The sequence below is a fragment of the Olea europaea genome, chromosome 11, assembly GCF_002742605.1.
Source record: "Olea europaea var. sylvestris chromosome 11, O_europaea_v1, whole genome shotgun sequence".
NCBI lineage: Eukaryota > Viridiplantae > Streptophyta > Magnoliopsida > Lamiales > Oleaceae > Olea > Olea europaea.
Window position 1 is genome coordinate 29,456,475 of NC_036247.1, and position 27,087 is coordinate 29,483,561.

The following is a 27,087-nucleotide window of genomic DNA, read 5'->3' on the forward strand; positions in this document are numbered from 1 at the left end:
TATTTGGTAAAGCGTTTGTTAAAAGATAGTCAAACTTCATTTTTAACTATACATTTCATTATTTTCGTAATTTTTATCTTCTTTATCATCACACATTTTGTAAGACCTACAAATTTTTATCGATTTTTAGCAACATTACACCAACAACATTATGCAGGCTCTTATTTTGATTCAAGGATTAAACTCCCTAGCCTGCAAAATTATGATATAAGGGTTGACAGAATCCTATGTGGCAAAAAATGATTTGATGAAAAATATGACTATATTTTAAAAGTACTCTTTAATAACTAAAAAGGGACCCAAACATATGCCAATTTAATATTGCTTATGAGTCATTTTTGTGTGGAGACATTGTTAATTAGTTTTAATATATATTTACTTAGTTTTCAATAACATGATAATTCAGTATTTTAGGTCAATTGAACTAGCGTGGAGTCTTAGCCTCGTTTGGCTATTGTCTAACGGTCAAATTATTTTTTATTCACAAATTTTGTGAGATTCATAAGTACTATGCATTTATTTATCACTCATTTTTATTATTTACAATCACATACAAAACAAGCTTTTAATTTTACACTTTAACAAGTAAAAACATTTAATGTTACATGACTGATATACAGTGTTAACTGTAATAAAAATACAAATGAAAAGATTAAATGAAATAAAATAAAGTTAGAGGACTTTGATAAAACTTGGCTTGAAACATAACGATCACCAGTGTTTTTCAGGACTAAAAAATAATAATAATAAAAAATTAAGAAGTCCTCGAAATATCTGTAAAAATCTTTAAAGTTGGCCTTTCAATTATAGAGGAACTTGTCAATTATAAAACATAAGGTTATCTGGAGTGCGTGTGGTGCTAAAGTTGCAGCTGGGAGATCGGTTGTGAAGACGATGGAGCAGCCCACATCACGATCCCAGGAGAGAGAGGGTGAGTGATGAGCACCATTTTAATCTTTAAAAAATGGCCAGGTGTGTTGATAATTGGTATTTGATTTTGCTTGTAATATTCACTTATTAACTTCGAAGCATCCATTTTCATTTACTTGTCGATGTGAAAGCAGTTGATGAACCAAGCTGGTCACGATACTCAGGAGTGCGTCACGCAGTAATTGATGGCATCTGGATTAGTCTCGAAAGATTCTTCGAGCAGAGTTCCGCATTCACAATCAGGATAAACGAATCTGACGACACAGCACTTCTCCTGGCCGTCAAGGTAGGACGAGAGTATTCCTTTATCGAGAAGATGGTTAATAAGACGCCGTCATGCTGCCCAAGCTTACTGACTCAGAAGGACAAGTCCGGCAATACAGCTCTTCATGCTGCGGCACAGCTCGGAAATGTCAAAATAGCTGAGCTGCTCGTGAACAAAAATCGTGAATTGCGGGGTTTTTTCAACAACGATGGTTTGTTGCCAATCCAAGTTGCCGCAAATCGAGGTCACAAAGGGATGACTTCATACTTGCTCGATATCTGCCTGAAAACTAATTATTCTAATCTACATGAAGATGAAGCTGCTGGCAGCGTTTTGCTATCTCTAGTAAAAGCAAAATTTTATGGTATGTAAAGTTATTGCTCAACATTTTTTTAGACAGAGCAAATAGACTCGCTGCCCTGCTCTTTTTGCTGCCTGATCTGATGATTGCATTGATTTATAACTTCAATTTCTTTGGCATGATAAGTTAGTAATACAATATTTATTTTCCTTTACAAAAGAATCTCAATTCCTTCTTCAGCCAACCAGCCGCCGAATTCTTACTTGAATGGTTTATGTCAATGATCCAACTCTTTGGTATGTTTTACTTGGACCCTTAATTCTAATATGAGTCAAACCCAACAAGAGTGACATCAACTCTACTCCCAACTTCCTAAGCTCACCTATTGTTTGTTGGGTTCCATTTTAGAAGGTGGGCTTTTTTGTTATGATCACTTATTAATTTCGCAAACTAAATGCTACTAAAAATAATATTGAAATTTATTACTGGTTTTTGCTTAAATTGTAGATTTGGCTTTAAAGTTGCTTGAAAAGAACCCCGAGTTGGTACGTGGGAATGTTTCTTATTTGGAGCTGATGAAAACTTCTGTTTCCCGAAGTGGAAGGATTTTGGAGCTGATGGCTGAGGAACCTTCTGTTTTCCAAAGTGGAACATGCTTCGGCATTTGGGGGTCCTTAATTTATTCTTGTTAGTCTCCCTTTCACACTCTTATTCATTGTCATATTTCTTCTTATTCACTAAACTTGCGTTGTATCATTCGACATTTCCATTAGAGTCTTTCCAGGTCTTGAGTTGTATCTTATTACAGTTAATGGGTTTAACCAGGAGGTTCCACGAACTCCTACTTGGTTGTGAGCCACATATCATATCTTATCCTTCATGGATTCTTGCCACTTATTAGAATAGGAACATAAAATGACTTGACTCTATGAGATTGATCTACAATTGACCAATATCACTCTCACGAAGATTGAACATAATCACCCAATAAAATAGGTCTCCTTTCTCTCTGCATCTGTGTGTGAATTGTGATATGGACTTCTAGAGGAGGTTCTTTAGTTGGAGCATAATATTTATAATAAATTTATGTGGGAATCCAAAATAAATAGATGAGTTTTAAGCCCTTTAAAATTTTGATGCTTTTTCCTATGTTTTAAACCTCAGTCTGTCATTGACGTAGAAAACATAAAGTGTTAAAGAGTCGAATGGTTCAACCAGTGTATACTGATGCTGATTGGGATGCCAAAGAGTATGCAAAATGAAGGAATGACCAATTTACCAAATTCTTCTCTTCCTCAACAGCATAGGTGCTCCAAGAATCAACTTCCATGAGAAAAGTACTTTTATACAATTACCTTAATCGATATTCAGCATTGCAACCTTGGTATATTTTCCATTGTCTGAATTTGCTGAGGCACGTTTCAAGTTTGGATACAAATATTCAGTCCATGTTTAGCTAGAGTTTAATGTCTTCACAACGTTTGGTCTTCTTTTCTTTTGCAGTGTCTGTGTCTCCAGAGGCACCTGGAATACTTTGGAAAAAGCTTGAAGTTCTAGGTAAGAAAATATGCTCTAGCAATCAATTAAAATACAAATAGATAGATTATTTAGCAGCGAAATTAAGGGATATCTTGCAACTGTAGTACCACCTATGGAGCGCATTCGTCACATAAAATTGATGCATCATCAAGCAAGTCAGCTATTCAAACTCACATTCTCATTTATTATAACTTGGCCATATGGCGCCGCTGTCGCTGCAATGAAGAGGCCATTTATTTTAGCGGCACAGAATGGATTAACAGAGATTGTCACTAAAATTCTATATCATTTTCCTGAGACAATAAATTCTACAGATGAAGAGAATCATTCGGGATTTCATCTTGCTGTAATGTACCGCCGTGAAAAGGTTTTTAAGATTCTTCAACAGCAGAATATTGGACAGGATAAGATGTTCTCAATTGATAATAATCGTAACAATATATTGCATTTGGCGGGATACAGAGCCCGTCAAGACTCACTCGATCTTAATCGTGGAGCAATTCTTCAAATGCAGTATGAAATCAGGTGGTTTAAGGTAATATATTCTTACTTTTCATATATTTAATCTCAGGCTGGAAAGAATTGCCTGTTTATGGGTCCACTTCAGTTGGAAAGCAGTAGAATTCAGATAAAATGTTTGGGAAAGGGTTTCTTATTGAAGGTTTTTTGGGAACCATTTAGCACTTAAAGATGAATACTTGACGAGTTTCCTCATTTATGCGGCCTTACTGAATACAAAAATTGATCTGCGATCAAATTTTCCTGTTTGATGCAGGAAATGGAGGGACTTGTAACATCTAAAGAAATTAAATCAAAGAATTCTGATGGGAAGACTCCACTGGCTATCTTCAATGAAGAGCACACTAACTTGGTTTCAACTGAAATAAAATGGATGACAGAAATGGCTACTGCATGCTCAGTAGCATTATCACTCATTGTTACAGTGGCATTTGCTGCTGCAATCACCGTTCCTGGAGGGAACGACAGTAATGGCCTCCCCATTTTCTCTAACCAGACGTCCTTCTTAGTCTTTTCCATTTCAGATTCCCTTGCACTTGTCTTATCTGTTACAAGTGTTCTATCTTTCATATCCATTTTTACTTCCCGCTATGGAGTTGATGATTTTCTTCATACCTTGCCCAACAGGTTGATAATCGGCCTAATTTCCTTGCTCTTCTCTGTAATATCTCTAATGGTTGCCTTTAGTACTACTATATTTCTTGTGTTTGCTAAGAAGAATCCCCTGATTCTCATACCAATAATCATATCGGCTTGTTTACCAGTCTTATTCTTTATGGAACTGCAGCTTCCTCCCCTTCTCAATATGATAAAACTTATATTTTGATATGGTATATGGTATATTTTACTATGGTAAAATAATATTTTATAACAAATAAATTGTGATTTTATTTATTTATTGAGAATGTTTGTAATAATATAAGTTGGATACTTGGGTTGATTAGTATGATATGATACAACTTATATTTTGATCATAAAAAATTTGTTCACAGCCAAAGTGTGAGGGTTTGTACCTTGTACTGAAAGGTCGTAATATTGATCGATTCATTTCCAAATTTATCGTTTGTCTTTATCATATATATATATATATCTTTTTTTAATGTTAATGATTTTTTTATCCACCAATGAGTGAGATCAATTAAATTGGTCAAATATCTCTACGAGTTAAAAATTTGAGAACGAGCGAAATAGAGAACATAAATTCGTGTCAGAAACCATCGATCTAAAAAATGTGTGGAATGATTATCAAGTATTTTTTATTAAACGATTAAAATTTGAGTTCAATATTTAGCGACAGTTAAACTTCAATATTTGATATTAGCTCACAAGATCATTGAAGAAAATAACATTTAAACTAATGAGTATAATTAGAAGGGCAAAACGATTACTTATGCTCATATCTAATTATGGAATGGAGATAAAATCATATACGACAAGTTAGAAGAAAGTATTACAGATACATTGGTTCTGTGATCTTATATATTTCAAAAGGGAAGTCTTTTGTCTTTAGTAGAAAAAATAAAGACTAATAATTAAATTAAGCGATCTAGGATATGATCTAATTATTGGAACTTAGATAATATATGTTCAATTAATGGTGTAGCTCTATAAATCATTGAAACTCAATTATAATTATTATAAAAGTTTTGAGCTTGATTGTAAACACAATAAAATTTTATACTTAACTATAATATCTATAAAAGTTGTAAACTTAATTGTAATTGAAATTGAAATTCTAGGACATGTAATTAAATTAAACTAATTGTGTCTGGATTTTAATTAAAACTTCAATTTGAATGTGAAATTTTTGTTGTATACAGATTTGAACTATTTGATTTTTATAAAGAGACTAAATGGAACTTGGACACTTATTAAACACAATAAAGTATAATCAATAATTTCATAGTATTCAAATTTGAACAAAAAAGGGGAATTTTTTTTTTTATTCAATTGTTCAATCAAATAATTATTTTTTCGATTTAATTAAAGAAAGTGTGAAGGTGTCCACCCATTGATGTAGTATTAACTTTGAAGAACAATATAGAAGACTTAGAGGATTGGAGCATCAAGTTTTTAGAATTAAAAAATTAGAAGCTCGTGGTTCAAAAAGTTGGGAAGTTCGTGATTCAAAATTAATTTAGAAGTTCAATCATCAAATTTAAGTAGAATTTCAAATATTTTATTTTTGATATAATATACATGTAAACATCTAGAGAAATTGTTTCTTGAATAATTTTTTTTTTAAAATTTTCAGATAATTCCACTTCCGCATTTTGACAATTTACTAAAATTATTTCTCTATTTTCATCTTCTCTTCAACTTTGCAGTAGCCATACAAGTAAATGCAACTTTTTATGTTCCATTTCCAAATAAAGGCAAGAAGACCATGCTTTGAGGGGGAGGAGCTAATTATGAAAATAGAATTACAAAAATAAATTCGTGAAGAACTTGCAAGTGTCGTTGCAGAATTAACGGAAAATCTTATCGATTTACCCTTGTAAGAGTTCATACATGTTTTTCTATAGCTCATTTTCGACAAGTTTAATCCAAGGTCAATACCTTTGTTTATGCATTCAAAAGCATACCCTACATAACAAAGGTCCTTTGACAAAAAAAAAATAAAAAAATAAAAAAATCCTTGGAAGTAAATCAGCAAGTTTTAAACCAAATACCCCCTTTTTTGTTAGTAAAAGTTAAAAAAGAAATTACTTTATGCTTTTCATCTTCTTTTTTATCGTATAGCTTATGAGACTCAGCAATTTTTATTAACAATTAACAACATTGCACAAACAACATTATAAAAGCTCTGATTTTGGAAATAACCTGAAGAATAAATCTATTTGTACAATCACTTTGTAACAATGTTGTATTTGTCAAAAAAAGTGTTCGTGGGAAAGATGAATTATTTTTAAAATTGTGCAATGACAATATGCTAAGTGGCATGTTGTCAAAATTATTGAACGCCAAGTATTATTATAAACTGAATTAAAAAAAAAAAAAATAGTTAGTCAAAGTTAATATGTCATACAAACAATCACGACCTATTCATGAGCATATTCAGAGTACCAGAATCTCTATTCACCGACATTCATTCCCTAATGATGCAATTCTAGTGGGGCTCGCTGGACCAATGAAAGATGTAAACTAACCTGAATAAACGAGATCGCATCTGCTTTCCAAAAGGATTGGGTGGTCTGGTGTTACGAGATCACGGTCCATTCACACTATCTGCTTTTGGGCCTATGTTTGGGCTGTTTTTATTTCCTCTTTTGCTCCTGTGGACGGGTCTTTTGCTGGGCCTGATTTTCGACCGCTCATCTTTAATTTTTGTGGGCTGCACGTTTCTCCCTTTGGTCTCCCTTGCTTCCCGTATTGCTCCCTAGCAGTACACGTTTCTCCATGGGAAAGAAAAACCATTCTGTAAGCCATTTTAATGGCTTGGCACCCCTCAAGCCCACGGCTGTTCGACCGGCTGATGGTGTAATGAATATTGTCGCCTCTTCTAAGATAAATGTTGCGGAAAATAATAAGGTGAGTTTGGCTTCACCTAGTGTATCATTAACACTTGAAGAAAATGATACGGAATATGAAAATTCAGATTTTCAATCAAATTTTGTGGAGTTGGAGGAACAAAAACATATTAATGTTGCTGGAAATGAGGTTGTGAAAAATATGAAAGCCCCATGGGTTAATCTTTTTAAAGACAATCGAAAAATGGAAGAAAATATAAAGTTGAAGGCTTTTGAAAGTCAATCGGATGAAGTTGTCCTAGATGAATTGGATGAAGACAATATTGAGAATTCGTGGGGATATGAGCTTGTTGAATATTTCGCTGGTTGATTTCTGGGGAAAGTGGCTCTTCTCTAACTTTGTGACTCGTGGAAGGTGAATTATAAATATCTTGTGCATGCAAATGGTTGGTTCGTCTTCAAATTCGAAACGAATGTAGATAGACCAAGTGTTTTGTATGGGGGTCCATATTTGGTGTTTGGGAGACCGCTAATGCTTGAAGTTATGCCACATTATTTTGACTTCGATGATAAGGACGTGAGTACTATGCCGGTTTGGATAAACTTGACGGGATTGCCTTTGGAATTTTGGAATACAAATGCCTTGGGCAAAATTGTGTCTAAGGTTGGGAAACCCATCTCAATCGATAAAAGTATAGCAACTAGAGGCCGACTTTCCTATGCAAGAGCTCTTGTCGAAATTGATGCTTCTATTGAACTTGTGTGGGAGGTTAAGATTAGACTCCCAAATGGCACGTTAAGGGAACAAGAAATTATTTTTGAACATGAACCAAAACTTTGTGGTTCTTGTAAAGTCTTCGGTCATACTTCTCATGGATGCAATATAAAACATGGTAGGGGGAGAAAGGAAAAGGAAAACCATGGGGACTACTCAACAGAAAAATGGATTGGGTGGAAAATCGACCTCTAATTCCCGAATTCTCCTATCGAGACAGCTTGTAGTGAGCAAGAAATTGGAGAACAACAAACCTCGACTTTGGATGGGCATAAAAGGCAGTTTACTAGCTGAAAATCTAGGCAGTTACCTGTTGAAAATGTGGATGACCAGCAGGTGGAAAATCCGGACCAGGTTGAGGCACCGTTTGTGAAAGTTGTTGGCAAGAAAAACAGGGCTGCTGCGGTGAAAAAATCTGCTCATCAAGGGCCCTCAAAATCTGGGGCAGATTCATCATCCAATATCAACGAGGCAGCTTCTAGTAAATATGGAAATGAAAAGCTAAGGGGCAAAGTCGAGGAGAAAATCAAAAGGTGACGAGAAGAAGGGTACATCCCTTGCTTCAACATCAAGAAGATCGCTTCTTGGAACATTAGGGGTATGAATCTACCCCTTAAACAAAATGGGATTTGAGATTTTATCAAGCAACATTGCATTGATATTATGGGTGTTTTGGAGACGAAGTTGGTTGATCAAAAATTCATGAGAATCTTACGAAATAAATTTGATGGCTTCATGCATGTAAACAACTTTTGCACTCATAAAGTCGGACGGATCTTGATTTTGTGGAATCCATCCAAAATATTTTTGGATGTGATGGAGGTTCATCCACAAATCATTCATTGTAAAGCTACTTGCAAGATAACATCTTATACCTTTCTCGTTAATTTTGTTTATGGATTTCATACTTTGGTTAACCGACGATCACTTTGGAATAACATTATGGAATTCAATGCTCAAGTTTCGTTACCTTGGATGATTCTTGGTGACTACAACAATGTCCTCAAATTTGATGAGAATTGTAATGGGGCGGATGTTACTCCTTATAAAATTAAGGATTTTGAAAATTGTTGCCTTCATGTGGGTCTTACCGACGTGCGCTCCATTGGTTGTTATTATACGTGGACTAATAATTCAGTTTGGACCAAAATTGATAGGGCAATGGTAAATGATATTTGGGTGCAAAATGGAGCATGTGTTGATGCAAATTTTCTACCATCCAAATGTCTTTCCGACCACTCCCCTTGTATTGTTTCCATTCATGATCGTGTTGGAGGCACTAAAAAACCTTTCAAGTTTTTTAACATGTGGACTAAGCATGAGAACTTACGTGATCTTATTCAAACTTGTTGGAACTTTAATGTGTTGGAGACAAAGCAATTTATCCTTTGCAAGAAGTTGAGCAAACTTAAGGGAGTTTTGAAGGAGCTTAATATTAAGCATTTTGGCCACATGTCGACTATGGCAAATAAGGCTAAAAATGAATTGAAGGTTGCCCAATTACAACTACACAATCAGCCTATGAATGAGAATTTTCAACATATGGTTGCTAAATTGAGGAAGATTGCCGTTGGTTTATTTGAAGCGGAACATAGTTTTTATTATCAAAAGACAAAATGCATTTTCCTTAAGCAAAGTGATAAATGTACAAAGTTCTTTCACTAGGTGGTTAAAAGGAACTCTATGAGGAATTTTATTGCTACTATACTCAAAGAGGATGAGACGTATACTACATCACAAGATCAAGTTGCTACGGAATTTGTAAAATTCTACAATACTTTGCTTGGAAAAAACTGCCCAACTTGGCCTATTGACATGGAATTTGTTACAAACGATCCCTTGGTTTCATTGGAACAAGGTAACTCTTTGTTTCGGGACATTTCTTATGAGGAGATTAAATAAGCACTTTTTGATATTGGAGATGATAAGTCTCCCGGGCCGGATGATTATACTTCTTGGTTTTTCAAGAATGCATGGGGGACTATTGGTGATGACTTTGTTGGAGCTATCATGGAGTTCTTCTCTTCGGGTTCCATTCTCAAACAAATCAATCACGCGATCCTTGCTTTAGTGCCAAAATTTGGTCACACACCACATGTTGGGGATTTTAGGTCGATCTCTTGTTGTAATGTTACTTACAAAGCCATTGCAAAAATCCTTACTTCTATACTGAGACCCATTTTGGGTAATATTGTGGACCATGCACAAGCCGTTTTTGTGGAAGGTAGGAGTATGATGGAGAACGTTCATCTTGCCCAAGAACTCATGAGGCAATACAATAAGAAAATGGTTGCTCCAAGATGCCTCCTAAGAATTGATCTTACAAAATCTTATGATTCGGTAAGTTGGGATTTCCTTAGAGATGTTCTTGAAGGATTCCACTTCCCCTCGAGATTTGTAAGTTGGGACATGGAATGTGTTACTTCTCCAACATATTTCGTAGCTTTGAATGGGAGTATGCATGGATTCTTCAAAGGTAGGAAAGGCCTCCGGCAAGGTGATCTCCTCTCCCCCTTTTTATTCGTGCTTTGTATTGAATACTTCTCAAGAATGTTTAGAGCTACAACGAATGATAGTGATTTCAACTATCATCCTAAATGTGACCCCCTAAAGATCACCTATTTAGGTTTTGCGGATGATTTGATGCTCTTTGCTAGGGGAGATGTCATGTCGGTGAAAATTCTCATGGATTGCCTCTCAAATTTTGGTTTGGTATTGGGTTTAAGGTTGAACATCCTCAAATCCAATTTGTATACGGTGGGGATTTATGGACAACCACTTGAGGATATCTTGCAACTCACAAATATCCCGAAGGGTAGTATGTCATTTCGGTATTTAGGCATTTCACTCGCTTCGAGAAAACTTAAAGTAAGTTGTTATGCCCCATTTCTTGAAAAAATTACAACTTATATTGGTGCATGGAATTGCTCTTCATTATCTTATGCGGGCAAGGTGGAACTTATTAGGGCAGTTCGTCAAGGAGTTGAATGTTTTTAGCTTTCAATATTCCCCATACCAACTACAATTATATCAAGGATTGTTAGCCATTGTCAGAAATTCCTTTAGGGATCAAAGAAGCCTTTGGTTGTGTGGAATGATCTTTGTCTTCCAAAAGATGAAGGAGGCCTCAGCTTGAAGGACTTGAAGAGTTGGAATTTAGCGTTACTTGCTAAAACCCTTTGGAATATAAATCATAAAAAGGACACACTTTGGATTCGTTGGGTTCACCAAGTGTATCTTAAAGGGGCTTGCATTTGGGAGGTTCATCATAGAAAAGATCACTCTCCACTTTTTAAAAAATTGCTGGAAATCAGAAATATACTGCTTCATAAGCTTGCTGTTGCACAGGAAATGGGACGACATCTGGACAGATTTTTGGATCTGCCTAATGCTCAAAGCAGGGGCTGAATCTGGGAGGAACAACTCACCGAATACATGAGAATCTGGATAGTTTTCACAGCCCGCAAAATGAATAGAACATTGAGCTGATTTCGACAGAAATCTCAGTCCGACAACAGCAAAATCTGGACAGTTTTTTGGGTTTTCGGACTGCTCAAAACGGGGACCCAAATCTGGGAATTCCGAACAGTTTTTCTGTTGGGAAAACTGGCCATAAATTCAACACAAAAAGGGCATATGATTTCTTCAAGTCAAGGGGTACAAAGAAACCTTGGGCAGTCGACGTTTGGAAGCCTTACATTACTCCAAAACACTCATTTTTGTTTTGGTTAGGGGCCCAATCAAACCTCCTAACTAAAGACAAACTGCATTTCTAGGATATTGATCGTAAGTGTGATTTTTGTGGACATTTGGAGGAACCAGTTCGGCACTTATTTTTTGAATGTTCTTTCACTTCGGCTGTATGGGGAAATATTAGACATTGGCTTGGCATAAAAAATTCTATGTCAACACTTGCTAGCTCTCTCAAGTGGATGAAGAAAGAGGCTCGTGGGACATCATGGCGAAGCAAGGCTAACAAAATTGCACTTGCTAGTATTGTTTACTGCCTTTGGCTGACATGTAATAGGAAGATTTTTGAAGACCTTTCACCCAACTTGGATTCCATTGAGAGACGGATCAAGACACACGTATACAAAGTTATGTTCTCTTTTTATCCGGATGTCTTGATCCATTTCGAGTCCTTGGCATTGGATCATTGACTTTTTATGCACTTCACTTTTGTTGTATTTTCCGGGTATGCCCGAAGTAACTGGATGTGATATTGGTTTCTGTTTTGCCTGAGTATACCCGATGTACTTGTATATGAACATTTTTTATCAGTGATATTTACATTTACCGATAAAAAAAAAAGATTAGTAGCAAAGCAGGCTTGGAACTTAATTTGCAACAAGAAGTCACTAATTGTATGTACACTAAAAGGGAAGTATTTTGGAATTGGTGATTTTCTAGCAGCCAAGAATGAAAATGGTTCATTCTACCTCTAGAAAAACTTATTATGGAGAGTGGACTAAGGTGACAGGAAGATGGAGAAGGGTAGTGACACGACTCGTCCCGAATCACCCTAGTGGACTCGAAACGTGACGTGCGCCAATGATAGATGCTGACTAGATGTTAATTCTATCACCAAGGCCGACTATGAGTTACAAAAAAATACATAAAAATCTAATGCTTATGTAAAATATAATGTGTGGGCCCAAATTATTTACTTCGTACTTCATCAATATGAATTATAACACTCAACATGTCGTGTGGCTCTCATTCCGAAATTATTAGGCTCTCTCAACTAAAAAGAATCAATTTCCACATGTAGGAAAATTACGGAAAAATATATGAGTTTATAACTCAGTGAGTGGAAAAGTTTGAAAATAATTATATTTTCTCATTTAAACATTTTTATCCAACAATAAGTTCATATCGTTTAGTAATTCACACGATAGTAGCAAAAAAATGAGACATTCTCATAACTACGTAAATATCATCTCATATCCACGATATAGTCATCAGCTGATATCTATACCATCATCTAATCATATCACATGTGATCCACCAAAAACGTACCCTCTGACTAAAATATATAATCCGCCCCTCGGGCTAAAAACTTTCATCACGGGCCTTTGGCCTCCTCCGTGAACGAAAGTCGATCTCAAAGACCTCTCATAATCAATTCTAGAACACGGCCAAGACCCCTCTGTGAACTATATGTACACGATCAAGACCAATGTTAGGTCAAGACCCTCTGTGTAGGATAGAACACGACCAAGGCCCCTCAGTGAACTAGAAGAAATATATAATTACGGGTACTTTTCTGGTCGATCTCAAGATCACATAATTCACAATGTACTGTATACAATCTTTGAAAGTCCATATGTATCATAATAAAAGATATTTCGATAATAACCATATAATTCGAACACATAATTGCACATACTTTGATAATATACTTAATTCATAAATATTTTAAAAATATTTATATTTTTCCCCTCACAAATCCATGAATAGAAATCTGCCTAAATTGACGTGTCATTCCAAGTTTTCATGTCTCTACCTGAAATAACGGCATAATTTCTCAAATTAAAATCAGGCAACTAAATTAACACAATTCTACCTCTCAACTTCTTAATTTCTATATTTACTCTTACATCTCCAATTTTCCAACTTTTCTCATCTCTAATGATTTATCAACTAATCACCATTCATTATCAATTCCATTAAAATACGCACACTTCCTTAAAATCAATAACTTATACATATATAAGCTCTATACATAATTTATTCCAATACATGAACTTCAACACTTGTCATATAACTTCATTCGAGCCTTTAAAAATCTGAAAATAAGAGTTTTGACAAAAACAGCACTAAAACCCCATAATATCAAAATCTGGCAGCAAAACCTTTGACAGAATTAGCACTATTCTGGGCAGATTTTCAGAATTGGCAACTGCACATGAATTTTGCACGAAAATTGCTTATAATTTCCAAAATCTAATCTTAACTTCATATCTCACTATAATTAATCACAAATAAGGTGTTTTATATCATATACACACAATAGATCAAAGATTCAAGCTCTAAATTACAAACCCATTTCAAAATTCAACTTTCTTCAATTTCAATACTCTAATAACATTTCTTTGATATATTCTTGCTTAATACCTCAAAAATATAACAATAATAATCTCTAATTCTTGCTAAACTTCGAATATAAATGAATGGTTTATAAACTCTAGAAATTTAATTAACTTACCTCTTTAAAATAAGGATAAGTTGAAGAAATGAAGAACCCAAACTTACAAAAATCATCAACCTCTTTCATTTCCTTTCTTTTCTTTTTCTTTTCTTTTTTCCTTCCCTTTTTCTCCCTCTTTTTCTCCAATTTCGTTCTCTGCCTCCTCTCTATGTTTTGGCCCCAAAAATGAGAGAAAAATGATATGTTTGAGGTTTTAAATGGATAAGTATGATAGAATTGCAATTCAAGTCCCCACACTTCATGTAATATACCATTTACTCCTTTAATTCCAATATATAGAAACTAAATCCCTAAGGTTCTTGTAATTACAAATTAAGCCCCATAAAATTCATTTGTTCAATTTAAGTCCTTATTGACTTTGACTTTGACTTTGACTTTGATCATTTTCTTTGTTTGACTTTGACTAAAAATGGGTGGGGTGCAACAGGTAGTTTAGTCGAATTTTACAAGACCGATGCCTTACTCTCCCAACATCATTTATACCCATTACTATTGTTCCTAGAGTATAAATATCTCATTCAATCAATCTGAATATACTACACCAATAGAATTACTGTAATGTAATTTGAATAGCGTAAGCCCATCGATTTCACGATATTTTTTTTTTTTAAATGAATTTTTTACCTTCAAAAGTGCTAAAGGCGTTCAACAATCTTCTCCCATGATCGAACGAATTTCGTCCTTACTGAAGCATAACTGCAATTTGCAAGAGGTCCAAGAACTTAATGAAGTGTTTTTCACTTCGAGAACAATATCAGAACAAGAGAGAGAACAAGATTCAAAGTAGGAAAAGTTTGCAATTAAAATTGTGTAAGTTTTATGGCAATGGTGCAAGCTATTTATAGATTCGTTTGTGGGCATTCGAATATCCTTAAGCATTTCCATAATAGTCATCACTGATAAAAAACCCTTCGAACAAGAACATACATCACTGCTCAGAATGAAACACAATATCCATTAAGTCTATTAACAGATATCCGTTATGTCGGTTAATAGACAATCCAAACCAAAAAATTACTCGAAAATGAGCAAATCAAAAATTAATTTCGTTAACTACCCAAGAATTTGATTAATTATAATTTGGCCCAAAATTTTAAATAAATTTTGTCCAAAAATATAATATAATACAAGAACCCACCAATATCTAAACACAAGCACGTGTTCATGCCATGTCGTGCCCAGCCGAGCGGTCTAACGGACTGCGATGATCGCTTGCACATGTGGACTTGGGACGGAACCCAATTAGATATAGGTCTTCTTCCTTCCAAAAATTATGGGTACCCCTTCGAGCCCAAACTCAATTACCAAGCTTCCGCTATATAAATTATACCAAAGTTTCCTAACTTTTCTTCGTGGGATAAGTGTTTTACAATTTCCAATAAATCAAATTCTTCATTAGTTTATAGTTTCAAGCATGTTACTTTGACATTAAATTCTAAATAGTTTTCGATAAATAAATATATCATGTTACTCATCTCGTAGAGTAGATTGTGAATGTGGTTGGTTCAGTTAAAATTGAAGTATGGATCCCACTAATATTGGAGCTCAAAGTTGACCCAATTCACTAATTAATAAACAATTTCCAACAATCCCCTACATATATAAAATATATCGACTTTTTCCAAACAACATCTGATATATTTTTTGAAATATGAATGAAGAAAAATTGCATTGTTATAAGTAGGCAAAGGTTTTGAATTTTTCTTAGTTAAATTTATCAGATTTACTTGGTCAATCAGTAGCAAGATGCTTTAATAGGACTTGAAGATCGGTATTAAATCTATCAGATTTACTTGGCCAATTAATAGCAAGATGCTTTGACAACGTTTAATAGGACTTGAAGATCAATATTCTTAAATCATTTAATAATCTATCCCGAGTAGAAAAAAGAAAATTATCATCACATATAACTGGAAATATTTCTTATCTCAAATGCAAACGTATTAAGATATATTAAATCATAAGAACATTCGATGAGATCATGAGAGCAAAAACAAACACTAAGCTATTGTTTGACAATCATTATTTGTAAATTATTTTTTCTACATATTCATTTTTCACCACACATTCACGCAATAAAATATTCTGCACATAAATCTAAAAAATTTCTTTCTTTTTTAATCACACATTTTCCTAAAAATCAATAGTCAAAATTCTATTTTCTCCTAAATAATGGTGTCAAATAAGGGCTAAGAATAAAAAATTGGAAATTAATATAAAAACATTAAGCCCTTGTTTGATGGAGATTAAAATCATATTTTTAGTAGATTTTGATAAAAGTTGATGAAATGTGTGGTTTAAAAGTTATATGTCTCATAAAATTCGTGGTAAAAATTAACTATTAACTTTGACTTAGATTAAAATTTTAATTTTAATTTCTACCCAACAAGGACTAAAGCATGTTCATCATTATCCTGGTTTCTATACAACCAACTCAGCATCATAATAATAAAAAAGACATTAATGGAATCTATCCAACACTAAACAATTTTTTATTTCTCTAAATATTTTTTTTCTTTTTTAATTGTTTTAATTAACTAAATATTAAAAAATCACTTTAGTCTACATTAAATTAATCAAATTAAGGTCACAAGTTTGGATTTTGATCAACTAAAAAAAATTTGGATTAAAATCATTAGAGATCTTTCCGGCACACAATTATAAGAAGGTTTGATAAGTAGGTACTAAAATTTCTAATGTTTGAAATTCAACTGCACATTTTTTAAATGTTGGATATCTCTGGCGAATTTCCCTTGTTCCAGTTAATAAACATGGTAGGGATCAATGCCAAACCTTTCACAAAAAAAAAAAAACCATGATTCTTTTTCTTTCTTTTTTTTTTCCCCCGCAACTAGTAGGACCAACCGTGTTGTTTCTCTACCAACGGTCATGTTCAATGGATCTTTGGTCATTCCAATGAACGTAGACATCAAAAGCATTTGAATTGCTTGCTTGCCTTTTCCTTCCTTTTCAATCTCCTTCGATGGCATTTTATCTTGTGTGTAACATCAAATATGTTGTTTAGTCTCACCCATTTGATAAGAAGAAAAACTAAGTCCATGGTTGGTTTGCCGTTTTCGGTCCATTTTTCGTTTTCCGTTTTCGAAAATGCGAAAAACGCGTTTGGTCCTTTTTTTCGAAAACGCATTTTCGAAAACAAATTAAAAATTATAACTGAAAATGCAAAACGACTTTTTATCGTTTTCAGTTATAAATGTCGAAAACGTTCAAAACGGGCTGTTTTCGGGGAAAACTAAAAATTGTTTTGAAAATGATAACGAAAAATGAAAATGCAAACCAATCACTACCTAAGGTTTTTCAAAGACTTTTTTTTTTTTTAATCTAAATGCTTAATTGAAATCTAGTCTCACCCATTTGATAAATTTCGACAGTAAGTCTGTACTCGGACTACGACTAAACATATTTAGCGAACAGTAGAAACAGCCTGCAAAATAAGAGCCACAACAGCATACGCATAGTGTCTATTGTTTTGACTTCAATGCAGAAAACGCAAAGAAACTAGACAAGATTAGATGCATGTCATGCTATAAATTCTCATGCATCAAGAAATTTCTCAATGTCCAGTGAAAACGTCTAGATATATATCATGCAGACTAAAACTTCAAGCCTTTTCTCCTTGATGAGAACAGGTAAGACAGGTCTTACAGGAAAGTTGGCTCGTTGATATGTTCGAATACCTGGTTCATCTTCAGTTCAATGATTTATACTTGTGGGTTAGAGACTTAGAGTAGCCATCTAGAAATATATTTGCGACTTGCAATTTCACCATATCATACTCACTCCCTTAAGAAAAAGTTGGGGAAATTCCAAATTAAGAAGGCTTAATAGAGGAAATTTTAGAGAGAAGTTCGTTGCTGAGAGTTCATAAATAAATGAATTAGGTAAGAACCTGAATCTTGATAAGATAAAGTAGCAAGCAATTCGTCATTTAAAAGGATCATAGAGCAGAAACCAGAACCATAAGAAAAATATGCAAGATCTGACGTCGTCATCATCAGTGAATTCTTAGGAAAGAAAATTCCATAACCAGAGCATCAATTAAAGTTAAATAATCCATCTCTTCCACACAAAAGAACTTCCAAGTAGTGCGATGGTTAATCATTATATATTGTGGAAGGGAAAAGTAACAATGGAAAATCATACAGTAATTAAAGGACGGATTCTATATACAGATACCAGATATGCTCCAGCCACCAAATAATTTGCAATGCAAGTAGTAGTGTTGCAAAGAATAGTAAAAGATGAAAACAACTAACACATCAAACTTGAATGGCCAAAAAGTGACTCGTTGGTTAAGTAGAAGCGAAATGTTACTGCTTGACATAATTTTTCAATCATTCACCAAATACTTGAGTGCATCCAAACAATTTGAGCACTTCCAATGACGGGCAACTAACCTGTAAGGATTTGGGCTGCTGAAATCTTTGAGCCCAATTGACATTTTGCATGACCTGACCCAATGATTTTAACACACTTACTGAAGGTTCTAGACTTGACAAAGTCGTGTTTTCTTGAAACGCAATTTAACTCCAAAATGCGTCCTCTGCTGGATCTCCTATGCGTGGCATATTTGTGACCGTTGGATTGGTCTATGGGAGACGCCTCATATAACTCGGGTTTGAGATATTTTGTTCAACCCTAACTTTTCATTTTCTTGACTGCCGTTCTTCCTCTTCGAACTCTCCATTTTTCTGTGGGTTTACTTTGTGATTTCTGTGTGAAATCCTTTTAAAGAATTGTTGAGATTTATCTCCGTGTGAGATCTGTGTATAAAATCTGAGGGCCTCTTGTGATTAGAAGAAACGGCAGTGTACTCTCATATGTTTGTAACTTGGTTTTGCCCAGTATGGGTATCTTGATAGTGGATTCAAGCTTAATCCGTATGGATGCTCAACGGGGATGTAGGCGTTAGTTGGTCGCCGAACCTCGGGGCCTTTGGCCGAAAATTCTTTGTGTTGTTTTATAATTTTTCTGCACTTTTGGATTTTGTATTGTACCGAAAAATACTCGAACGAATAAAAGATTTGAACAACTGGGACTAACAGTGGTATCAGAGCCACTATTAAAATTCGTTTTTCAAAATATTATTGTTCAAATCTTGCATTCTCTAACACGACTGTACTTAGAACTATAAAAAATTAATAGATCTGTTTCTGTTGTACAGGAAATCTCTTCAATCTGAATCTTGAGCAGATCTGTGGAAACAGATTGGTACCCTTCGAAATAAACTGCAGATCGGGTGAAATCTATACCTTGTCCAAATTTAAATATTTATTGAATCCTGATTAGGGTTAAGTTAGGGATTTCTTCGAACCCCCTTAATTTTCCTTTGTCTAGAGTTTCATGCGAGAACCCTTGAATCTGAGAGAATTAAGGAACGGTGAAGAAATCCATTAGGGCATAATTTTTCTATGTACTGCGATTTATGTTAATTTTTGCATATCTTAAATTTGGCATGGAGTACAATATTTCTTCATCTATCTGACTCTGTGATTAGAAAGATAGGAATGACTACTGCTGTTGAGTTGTGGACAGTTTTAGAAAAACAATATGTTTCTAAGTCTCTCCCAAATAAGTGCTTCCTCTGGAAACAATTTTTCAGTCGTAAATTTGACCCTACTGCAGATCTAGAAGAAAATATGGACAGGTTTAATAAAATCACACAAAATTTAACCAATTGTGGGGAGAAGATCTTTGATGACCAGAAAGTAGTTGGTCTTCTAAATGCCTTGGGTGATAAGTACAAAGACATTAAGAATGCCTTAGAATATGGTAGGAGTGACTTAACTGTTGAAATCATTCATGACTCACTCAAGACTAGAGATCTAGAACTTAAATCTGAACATAAAATTGCCTTAAATGTTGAAAAATCAATGTCCAATCCAAAAATTCCCATAAAAGGTTTAAATAACTTTAGTCAAGTAAACTACAGTAGAGATAAAAATTTCTCTAAGAAGAAATGGGGAAATAATAAAGGAAAGGACAAGAAGCTATACAAAGGAAAGGCTAACAATAGAAAATGTTATTACTACGGTAAAACCAGTCATTTGGTAAAAGACTGCTTCAAAAAGGCTAAGGACCTAGGAAATGGCGCTAAGCAAGAAAATGGCGCTTCAGCCATTGCTGCTTCCTATGAAAGGGAAGAAGATGCTGATATTGGGGTAACTTATGTGCACTCATTAGAGAAATCTGAATATGACTGGGTTCTAGATTCAGGGTGATCCTTTCATATGAGCCCTAATATTAAATGGTTTACTAATTACACAAACCTTAGTGATGGATGTGTAAAACTGGGAAATAATGATTCCTGTCAAGTAAAAGGAATTGGAAACATTGTTTTAAAATTGAAAAATGGTCAACACCTAAGACTAAATCATACTAGATATGTCCTAGCACTTAGAAGGAATCTTATATCCCTTGGGGTCTTAGATGATGAAGGGTATCAAATTGAAATTAAGGATGGCTTCACAAAATTAAATAGAAATCAGTCACTTATATTCAAATCACCCAAAATAAATGGTATCTATATCCTAAATCCTGATGATGTCATTCAGAATGCTGCTGTGAATTTGATGACACAACTAGATAATTCTGATTTATGGCACAAAAGACTAGGTCATCTTAGTGAGAAAGGTCTAAAGACACTTTCAAAAGCTAGTGTTTTTGGGAATGACAATGTTCAGAAGTTAACCTTCTGTGAACATTGTATTATGGGAAAATAGAATAGAATGCCCTTTAATCATGGCACTCATAAGTCTCAAAATATACTTGAATACATTCACAGTTACTTATGGGGCCCTGCACCTATGTCCACTGCATCTAGATATAGATATTACCTCCTTACTGTTGATGACTACTCCAGGAAACTTTGGATCTTCCTACTAAAATCAAAATCAGACACCTTCTTAGTATTTAAGGAGTAGAGAACCTTAGTAGAAAATCAAACAAGTAGGAAAATCAAAGTTTTAAGAACTGACAATGGTTTGGAGTTCTGCAATACTGTATTTAATCAGTACTGTAGTACTAATAGCATACTAAGACATAGGACTGTCGCCTATACTCCTCGGCAAAACGGTGTAGCTGAGAGAATGAATAGAACCATTCTTGAGAGAACTAGGTGCATGTTGATTAGTTCAGGATTACCAAAAAAAATTTGGGGGGAAACAGTAAAAACTGCTTGCTATCTGATAAATTTGTGTCCTTCCACTTCATTAAATAATAAGATACCACAACAAATATGGTCAGGATCTGTTCTAGGCTATTCTCATCTAAAAACCTTTGGGTGTGCAGCTTATGTTCACCAAATTGACTCAAAACTTGACCCAAGATCTCTGAAATGTGTTTTCTTAGGATATAGGGAAGGGGTAAAAGGCTATAGACTCTGGTTGAAGGAAGTAAAAGGATTTATAGTAATAATAAGTAGGTCTATGTTTTTTAATGAAGATGTTTTCCCATGTCTTGGTGACTACAATGAAGACAAAATTACAGATAATGATTTTGTTATGACTGAAATAAATTTTGAAAGCCAAAATTCCCTTGAACAAATACATACTGAGGTGGAGACACCTCAGGTTGAGATCCAGTCAGACACTAATGATGAGAATGTAGATAATTCTCAAGAATTAGAACCTGCACATGACCTGCAGGACTATCAGTTAGCCGGAGATAGTGAAAAAAGAACTATCAGACCTCCCTCTAGGTACCAGTTTGCAGACTATGTGTCTAACCAGGTAGATAAAAAATTCTTAGATAAGGAACCTGAATGCTATGAAGAGGCTATCATCTCTAAAGATTCTGCTAAATGGGTTGCAGCAATGCAAGAAGAGATGAGTTCTCTGTATAAAAATAAAACCTGGAACTTAGTGGAAAAACCTAAAGATTGCAAACTAATTGATTGTAAATGGGTTTACAAAATAAAAGAAGGAGAATATACTTCAAATGACAAAAGATATAAGGCTAGGCTGGTTGCTAAAGGTTTTACACACAGAGAGGGCATTGACTACACTGAAATATTTTCACCTGTAGTGAAGTACACTTCAATTAGGATACTTCTTGCCCTTGTTGCTCAATTTGACTTAGAACTTGAACAATTAGATGTAAAAACCACTTTTCTGTATGGTTTTTTAGATGAAACCATATACATGACACAACCAAAAGGCTTTGAAGTTAAAAATAAAGAACACTTAGTGTGCTTATTAAGTAAGTCCTTATATGACCTAAAACAGGCCCCAAGACAATGGTATGAAAGGTTTGACTTTTTTATACAAGGACTTAAGTTCAGAAAATCTGAATATGATCCCTGTTTTTATTTCAAAAGAAATGAGAGATCTGAATTCTTTTATCTGCTTTTGTATGTGGATGATATGCTCCTAGCTGGTAATAACTTTGATGTATTGAACTCTATAAAAGAAAAATTGAAGTCTGAATTTGAGATGAAAGACTTAAGACCTGCTAGGAAGATTTTAGTAATGGAAATAAAAAGGGATAGACAAAATGGAAAATTGTTTTTAACTCAAAAAGGGTACATTGAAAAGGTAATTAGACGTTTTTCATTGCATGATGCCAAACCTGTTAGTTTACCTCTATCTGCAAATATTAAATTGTCTATTGATCAATCACCTAAAAATGAAATTGAATTTAAAAGAATGTTACACATACCATATGCTAATGCAGTTGGATCTGTAATGTACATCATGGTATGTTCTAGACCTGACATAGCCTATGCTGTGAGTGTTTTGAGTAGATTTATGAGCAACCCAGGTGAACTTCATTGGGAAGCCATGAAAAACTTAATGAAATACTTAAAGGGCACACAAAATTTAGGACTTATGTTTAAAACTAATAAAAATGGTTTAAGTTTGAAAGGCTATGTAGACTCTGATTTTGCTAGAAATTCTGACAATAGAAAGTTAACTACTGCATTTTTCTATGTGATAAATGATACATGTATTAGTTGGAAAGCTCAGCTACAGAAACTTGTGGCCCTATCCTCTACAGAAGCAGAGTATATTGCTACCACAGAAGCAGTAAAAGAAGGAATATGGTTAATCGGTCTGTTAAATGAATTAGATGTTATAAGAAATAAGGTGGAGCTTTGTTCTGATAATCAGAGTGCAATTTTCTTGAGTAGAAATCCTGTTTTTCATGATAGAACAAAATATATAGATGTTAAGTTTCATTTTATAAGGGATATTGTAGAAAAGGGTGATATAAAATTGGTTAAAATTTCTACCAAGGTCAATCCTGCAGATTTAGGTACAAAGGTAATACCTATCAGTAAATTTTTTGATTTTTTGAAACTTCTGAATCTTGAAGTTTACTAATTTTTATTCTTTGTTAATAGGTAATAAAGAGCAAATGAAAAACAGTTTATGATCGAATCCACTTAACTAGCTTCAAAATTCCAGCAAGGTGGAGATTGTAAGGATTTGGGCTGCTAAAATCTTTGAGTCCAATTGACATTTTGCATGGCCTAATGATTTTAACACACTTACTGAAGGTTCTAGACTTGACAAAGTCGTATTTTCTTGAAACGCAATTTAACTCCAAAATGCGTCCTCTGCTGGATCTCCTACGCGTGGCATATTTGTGACCGTTGGATTGGTTTATGGGAGACGCCTCATATAACTAGGGTTTGAGATATTTTGTTCAACCCTAACTTTTCATTTTCTTGACTGCCGTTCTTCCTTTTCGAACTCTCCATTTTTCTGTGGGCTTACTTTGTGATTTCTGTGTGAAATCCTTTTAAAGAATTGTTGAGATTTATCTCTGTGTGAGATCTGTGTATAAAATCTGAGGGCCTCTTGTGATTAGGAGAAACGGTAGTATAGTCTCATATGTTTGTAACTTGGTTTTGCCTAATATGGGTATCTTGATAGTGGATTCGAGCTTAGTCTGTATGGATGCTCAACGGGGATGTAGGCGTTAGTTGGTCGCCGAACCTCGGGGCCTTTGGCCGAAAATTCTTTGTGTTGTTTTATAATTTTTCTACACTTTTTGGATTTTGTATTTTACTGAAAAATACTCGAACGAATAAAAGATTTGAACAACTGGGACTAACATATCCACGATCTATCCAAAAGCTTCATTGTTCAAATTGAGGCACCAAGACAAATCTAAAGCAACTAGATTTCTAGAATGTCCGGCAAATGATAGAGCATTGTTATTTGAAAGATGTAAAACCAGATAGCAGAAAGAATCAATAATGAGATGAATTATTTTGGCCAAGATACCAAACTATTGTATTGATATCCTTAAATACACATGAGTTTAACAATTTACAGAAATTAAAGGAGTGATTAACTCTACAGCTAACATAAGGCTATAATTGGGAAATGATTAATTAACTCATTCCAGAATTAGTCGATCTAACACCTCCACCCCCTCAGCAAATTGAAAGGGAGGAGAATGACCATCAATTTGGACTGCAGAACTTCGAAACGGTTAACTGTCTGGCGTTTAGTAAATATATCAACTAATTGATCTTGTGTAGCAATATGGCGGACTTTGTTCACCACCTTTTCACGAATAAAATGGTAATCAACCTCTATATGTTTGGTTCTTGCATGAAACACCAAGTTTGAGGTTAAGGCAATAGCACTGATGTTGTCACACCAGGGAGTAGGTGGTGTAGAAAGTGCGACTCCTAATTCACGTAGCAACATCCTAATCCAATATAATTCAGCACAAGCTATGGCCATGGAACGGTACTCGAATTCAGTTTATGATCTGCAGACAACATATTACTTTTTAGAACTCCATGAAATCAGATTTTCTCCTATAAACACGCCATTAGCAGTAGTACTCCATCTATAATCTGGACTTCCTGCATACTCGGCATCACAGTATGCATTAATATGAAAAGAAGAACGTCTATAGAATAAACCAAGGTCCACAGTAACCGGTTGACTATACACCTGTGTTGGTTGACATGGTTGTTGCATTAATTGGCATAATTGATTAATGGTGTAAGTAATGTTAGGTCTGGAAATTGTGCAATACTGTAAGGCTTCAACAACTTGTCGATATTCAGTAGGATTATCTAGTAAAATCCCATTGTCGGATGATAGTTTTGTTCTTAAGATCGTTGGTGAGGACCAGATGAATAACAAACTGCTTCTACTCCTAAAAAGTAATATAATGTACCAAGATCTCTGACTTGAAAGGTTTGTTTCAAATGGTTGATGAACTGATCGATAGCTTGAGGATCAGAACATGTAACTATTATGTCGTCAACATAAATTAGAACATAAATTTTCAAGCTAGTAGTTTGAAGCGTGAACAATGAGTAATCATCAGAACATTCAAGGAAGCCAAATTATCAGTTGCTTGGATAATCATCTGAACCAAGCATGGAGAGCTTGTTTTAGGCCATATGAAGATTTATGAAGTTTGCAAACAAAGTCAAGATTAGCTTCATCAATAAAGCCTCTTGGCTGCTCCATATATACTTTCTCATCAAGAAATTCGTGCAAAAGGCATTGAATATGTCTAACTGCTTAATTGGTTAGTTGAAAGTCACTGCAAGAGACAAACCAATCTGATCGAGGTCGGTTTAATGATAGAGGAGAAAGTTTCTTGGTAATCTATGCCAAAAATTTGATCAAAGCCTTTAGCAACTAATCTGGCCTTATAACGTTCGACACTCCCATCTAATTTTTGTTTTAGTTTGAAAATCCATTTGTTGCACATGACCTTTTGGTGGAAAGGTTGAGGACATAAAGACCAAGTCCAATTTTCCATCAAAGCATCAAACTCTCTTCCCATAGCAACAAGCCACTTTGGATGAGACATTGCATTTTTATAACATGTTGGCTATTTTTCATGGTGTACAGCTAATAATAAGCAGAAAGGGTGAAGTGTAGAAAAGAGTTTATAGTCTAGGAACTGTTTAGGTGTGGGATTACCAGTCTTGGACCGAGTCATAATTTCTCGAGTGGTGGAAAGAGTGGGAAAATATGGCTGGTTGAGTGGTCAGATGGCTTCTGGGAGTAGTGTATCTAACTGATCATTTGAATCACAAAAAGGTGAGGAAGGCTGGATTTCAACGGCTTTAGGCAGAGATATAATATAAGGAGGTATTGTGTTGAAGGTCTCTGTAGAAGTAGACAAGTCATTTGAAATATCTGGGAATGATACCGTTATAGGAGCAGAGGAAAGGTCAGATAAGGGATCAATAGGCAATAAATTATTATTTGGCAAATTAGGCTGAGAAATAACTTAGGAAGTACCAGAATGTTTCATACCTTCCAAGGACTTTGAGGGTGAGGATTTATCAGCTGCTGGAAAAGAATTTTCATCGAAGCTCACATGTCTGGAAATGTAAACTCTGCCATTATCGAGGTCAAGAACCTGTACCCTTTTTTGCATTAGAATATCCTAAAAAACCACACTACTTGCTTCTGTCGGCTAATTCGTGTGGTTTATATGGTATGAAACATGGATACCAGGAGCAACCAAAGGTTTTTAAGTTAGAATAATTAGGTTTTTGTCCTTTGAGAATTTGGTAAGGACTTTGGCCAGACAGAACTTTGGTAGGCAGTCTATTTATTAGATAAGTATATTGTTGTTGGAGATGCGATTGAGCAAGTAAAGTAATCCCAAGTTCTTGTATATGTCGATGTTTTCTTTCAGAAATTCCATTTTGCTTAGATGTACGAGGGCAACTTAAGCGGTGATGTATCCCATTTTGATGTAAGAAATTTTGAAATTGTTTAGAAATGTATTCTCCACCATTGTCAGTTTGGATTTGTTTTATTTTGCAAGAGAGTAAATTTTTGACAATGGTTTTGAATTTGACAAAAGTTGAAAAAACTTCAAATTTGAGAGAAAGAAGATACAACCATGTAAATATCGTAAAATCATCAATAAAAATAGCATAGCATCAACATTTTCTAATTGATATTACTGGGGATGTCCATACATCTGAAAGAACAAGTTCTAATGGAGTGGTTGACTTCCCTACTTGACAAGAGGAACAAATGCCATTTTTATTCTTACAACCTTTGAGAGGAATGGAATTAGAATTCAACAATTGATCTAAGACTACTTTCGATT

General features: G+C 34.6%; 2 protein-coding genes and 1 long non-coding RNA gene across 3 annotated transcripts; 2 read left to right on the forward strand and 1 right to left on the reverse strand.

Annotated features, from left to right (window-relative positions):
• The first annotated feature begins 774 nt into the window (after positions 1–774).
• LOC111404678 lies at positions 775–4,380 on the forward strand. The gene is made up of 6 exons (XM_023033451.1): positions 775–931; positions 1,065–1,559; positions 2,004–2,183; positions 3,000–3,053; positions 3,140–3,570; positions 3,811–4,380. Exons 1-6 carry the CDS (start codon positions 895–897, stop codon positions 4,378–4,380), a joined length of 1,767 nt encoding a protein of 588 aa, XP_022889219.1. The 5' UTR covers positions 775–894.
• Positions 4,381–8,462: 4,082 nt separating this feature from the next.
• LOC111404680 lies at positions 8,463–11,207 on the forward strand. Its single transcript, XM_023033452.1, has 4 exons — positions 8,463–9,368; positions 9,465–9,657; positions 9,721–10,769; positions 10,866–11,207. The coding sequence occupies exons 1-4, from the start codon at positions 8,463–8,465 to the stop codon at positions 11,205–11,207; spliced, it is 2,490 nt and encodes an 829-aa protein (XP_022889220.1).
• A 1,403-nt stretch (positions 11,208–12,610) lies between these two features.
• Positions 12,611–14,168, reverse strand: LOC111404005. The gene is made up of 2 exons (XR_002704623.1): positions 14,008–14,168; positions 12,611–13,305 (listed from the first exon to the last, which is right to left on the reverse strand). It is a non-coding gene; the product is annotated as an uncharacterized LOC111404005 (long non-coding RNA).
• Positions 14,169–27,087: the final 12,919 nt, after the last annotated feature.